General features: G+C 46.7%; 1 protein-coding gene across 1 annotated transcript in view; it reads left to right on the top strand.

Annotated features, from left to right (window-relative positions):
- The first annotated feature begins 1,337 nt into the window (after positions 1-1,337).
- Positions 1,338-4,543, top strand: part of TMEM255A (transmembrane protein 255A) — a 52,852-nt gene continuing 49,646 nt past the window's right edge. Inside the window, 1 exon segment of the mRNA XM_077756273.1 lies at positions 1,338-1,532. Within this exon segment, the coding sequence (XP_077612399.1) occupies positions 1,338-1,532 (195 nt within the window).

Raw genomic sequence — 4,543 nt, 5'->3', positions numbered from 1 at the left:
TCGGCCGAGCAGGAAATAAATCCTGCCCCCTCACACACACACACCCTCCCCCCGCAGTCTGCAGCTCTGCTCTCTCTGTTTCCACCAGTCAGCCCGCCATTTGCATCCCAAACAGCCCTGTCTCACGAAGGGCCCTGATGTCACAGGTGTTCCCAGTGGACCTTTATGCTCTCCGGATTCAGGCCCCACCGGAGAGGAGCCTCCATCTCCCAACTCTCCCGGCCTCTCCTCTGAGGGCGGGATCTGGGCGCCTCTAAACGCTCCAGTCCCTTCCATCCCGCAATGTGAAATCGTCTTAGAGCGGGATCGCATTAGAAATGACCCTGATGAGTCACGTCGCTCACTTTCCAGGCTGACGTCAGGGGAGACCGCCAGCCCCTCCCACCTCCCTCGGAGCCCTCGGTGGGGACGGCCCCGGGGAAGACAAGATGGACGGGGGAGGGGGGCGCGAATCCGGGGTGGCGCGCCCCGTCCCCTCCGGGAGGCCGGCGCTGCTGGGGGCTGCGCGGCCGGGCCACAGCCCTTTCTGGCCTCGGGGTCTCGCCGCTCATCTCGCCTCCCTCCCCCGTCCTGCACCCCAGCTCCTATCCCTCCCAGCGGTGCAGTCTAGGTGCCTTCGAAGGCTGCCGCNAATGCGGAGCGGTGCTCCATTCCTTTAAAGAAAAAAAATTAAATTCAAAAGCGAGTCTAGATGCCATTTTTCTATCTGACTTAATAAGCCTGTTCTCGAAAAAAAAATATTGGTTTGCGCTATCGTGTCTGATAAGCACTGAGTAGGAGAACGCGTTTCCTATCATTTATATTTATGTCACCCTCACATAAGCCTAAATGTGTGTAAGTTATAATCTTCCCCATCTGCCTCCCCTGATTCATATCGTTGTGGACTAATGGCCTCCAAACACTTACTTTATTACACACATTTGTTATGTGACAAATCTTGCCAACGCACCATTTTAAAGTTTATACATGAGGTGGCAAATGTCAGAAATAAATGAAAAAAAAAAAAATCCCAGCNATTTTTCAGAGGGCTTGTAATTTGGCCTTAAAAAGCACTCTACTAAGTGTGTACGACACATCTTTCACAGAATGCCAAAAAGCACAAAAATTTGTTGTGTTGGTTTTATTTATTTATTTATTTTTATGAACAACTAAGATTCCTTCTGTTGTTCATTTTCAGACTGGAAATGTATATCTTTTTCCTGTAAACACAGCACTTGATGAGTGCAAAAAACCCCGAAGCCCCATCTCTTCCCCATAATTCCACTCCCCAGGGGTAACCCCAGCTACCAGTTAGGGTAGGAAAGGAAGGCCTTCCCAGCAATTTTTCCTTCAAGTCCATGCCCTTCTCCGGCCCAGATGAACAACTTCAGTTTCTCTGTGTGCTTTCAGGAGCCTTCAATCGAAGGAAACGAAACTCCATCTACGTCACCGTGACCTTGCTTATTGTGTCGGTGTTAATTCTCACGGTGGGCCTTGCCGCAACCACCAGGACCCAGAATGTGACTGTCGGAGGTTATTACCCGGGAGTTATTGTAAGTATAAAAGACCTAGGTAGGTCTCAGGGGCTTGCTGTCCAGTCTTTCGGGTTCTACTCTGACTGTTTCAATAGGCTGAGTTTCTAGTGTTTGCTCAGGCTTCCTCCTATGTACTGCCCTGTATGTGTATAGAGAGGCGACTCTGGGCCCATTGAGAAGAGCACTAGACTGAGAAGAATCCCAGCTCTATCCCTAATTAGCAGTGGGATGCTGTGAGCAAGTCACCTCATTCTTTAGGCCCTTGGTTTCCTTGTCTAGGAGGTGTTAACCAACTAGCAGTGTTAACTTTAGGCTGAGGTCCTTTTCTCTCTCAGCATCTGCTTTCCGATATATAATAGGGGTCACCTGATCTTACCTGAAATCTGATGACAGCTTGACACTCTAGAACTGTCAGCACTGATCTCCTATCAGGAAAGACATGTGGAATATTTACTTCTAAAATAATGTATATCTATTACTTATTTATAGGTTTTATACATGTTCGTAAAACATACCAACATGGAAATTCAAAAATTAGATTAAAAAGAAATAATTTTATTACCTTCATACTAACACTAAAACGTCAAAGGATGACATGCACTTTGAGTGAAGTCTGTCATTAAAGGTAGTGGCTATAGAGGCACCTGGGTGGCTCAGTCGGTTAAGTGTCCGACTTCTGCTCAGGTCATGATCTCACAGTTCGTGAGTTTGAGCCCCACGTCATGCTCTGTGCTGATAGCTAAGAGCCTGGAGCCTGCTTCAGATTCTGTGTATCCCTCTCTTTCTCTCCCTCTCTCTCTTTCTGTCTCTCTCAAAAATGAGTAAACATTAAAAAAAAACTTAAAAGGAAAAGGTAGTGACTATAAATCCTTATTTCAAATAGCCCGCTAGATAATTTTGAACCCTTTTGGCTGACTTATCAGATACAATTAGGTTACCATTGGCATCATGTTTAGAAATGTTTCAATTTGACTATAGTCAACACACAATATTACATTACTTCCTGGTGTACGACATAGGGATTCAACATCCCTATAGGTTATGCTATACTCACCACAAGTGTAGCCACTGTCCGTCACCATGCAACATGGCATCATTGGTTTTTTAATGTCCATCTCACTGTGTAGCCGACAAAAAGCTCATCCCGAGACAAGTGTCAATTGTGCCGTTTTCTTGTGGCTCACTTCTGCTTACTTACATTGTTAGGGTCATCGTCAATTTGCGGTTTCTCAGCAGGAGGCTCTCCAAACCACCTGTCGGTTTGGTAGGGACCAGTTTAGTTAAAACTCGATAACACGATCTGGACACACACGTCAGAGGCCCCACCATCAACCGGTTGCTGGTTGCTACTTAGATCTTGCTGTTTCCTCCACAAGACAGCTGACCTTGTCATCTGACATTCACACCGGGGGAAGGCGCCAGTGCTAGTCTGTTTATTGAATATTTGTAATGCTTAATTTCTTTCTTACTGGTTTAGCTAAACAATAAATAGGGCACGAGAGTTCGAATAGTTTCTTCCTGTGTCAGTGGATTATTGTATCCATCCCCTGGGTGCGTGTGATTCACTCTGGAAACCACTGAGCTCTTCACACACATAGGCTCATTTTATAGCAGATCATCGTGTCGTATCCTTGACATATATACACTTTCTTTTGTCATTTATACCTCAGTAAATCTGGGGAAAAGAAAAGGAAAGAAAAACAAAAGCCAACATGAGCCTTATTTGGATCGCCATACACTGCTGCTGATCCCAAAAGCCTCACCCTAGAGGTAGGGTCATATTTTCACTATCAACTATATGACTTCCCAATGGTAAGTCATTGGAGAGAGCAGGAAGGAAGTTTGGAAGTTTAGGATGGCTCTTTTATGTATATTTAGTACAGCAAAGAGGTCACATGTTTGTGTTGTTGTTTTTCTTTTTTCTTCTTTTTATTTTTTGGAGATGTGGGGTTGGAGAGAGAAGTCAAGGGAGAGGAAAGGATTAAAGATGGATGCCTTTGACAAGCCTGGAGCTGCGAGTGACCAAGCCTGACCAGGGTTGCCTAGGCCACGGATTCCACCGTCAGCCTCCTCAATAGCCCTAGCTAGCTGGCGCCAGACATGCCTCCCACTCCCCCTCCCCCCCAGCTGAAGGCTGCCTGGGAAGTTCCTTGCAGCTCTGGTGTGAGCAGGGCTCCCTCCAGCCAAGGGCAGGTGTCCCGCAGACACCCGTTTGTGTGCCCTCTGTTAAACGTGTGATGTGAGAACTCACCCAGTCCCCTTCCTGTGGTGAGGCAAGAAAGCCAGTCGTCAGCAGAATTGGGTTTTATTTTTAAACACAGGCGAGGGGGGCGAGGAGGAAAGGAGAGGTAAGATTGCGTCTTGGTGGTTTGGAAAGGCAATTTATAGGGTCCGTGTGACTGTGTGCTTCAGGTTAGCGGCGTTTTCTAAAATGTTTCTGACGGATGAGCAGATGCTCAAAGCCAAGAGTCAGACTCCCCATGGGTGAGGAACAGGTATTTTCCGTGTCATGTAAGAGTAGGAACTCCTATTCTAGAACAGTGGCTGTGAACCTGCTCTGTAGAGTAGCTGCCTGTGGGTGGCTAGGTTGGAAGCATTAACAAAGCAAGGAGGGCGGGCGATTGTTGGTGTCTGAGTACCTGATGTTCACCTAGCTCTGGAAGTTGAAGCGGCGCATGCCTGTGTGTGTGTTTCACTAAAAGCTACTATGGAAATGTGAAGAGGAGAGCCATCCCTAACAGACGGTGTGCCCCATGGTTTAACCTTTAAAATTGTGCTCTTCAAGCTCCTGTAGATTGTTTCTTTAAAATGAGTTTTAATTATAGAAAGTGAACGGGGAAGATTGCAGACTGAAAGGCAGAAAAATCCATTTGGGTTTAGAGGTCAGATCATGTTGTAGCAAATACGGTGATGACTCAGTCCTCTGAAACAGTATGTGCCTGACAATCCGGATTCATCCAGGACTGGGGTGCTTTCACTCATTGACCCGTTTGGTTATTAGAGAGGTAGGCACTGTAGAAACTCTAAGC

Source organism: Crocuta crocuta, unplaced genomic scaffold (genome assembly GCF_008692635.1).
Source record: "Crocuta crocuta isolate KB4526 unplaced genomic scaffold, BGI_CrCroc_1.0 scaffold1156, whole genome shotgun sequence".
NCBI classification, from domain to species: Eukaryota; Metazoa; Chordata; class Mammalia; order Carnivora; family Hyaenidae; genus Crocuta; species Crocuta crocuta.
Note: the sequence above shows the minus strand (reverse complement) of the source record. Positions and strands in the feature narration are given on the sequence as shown.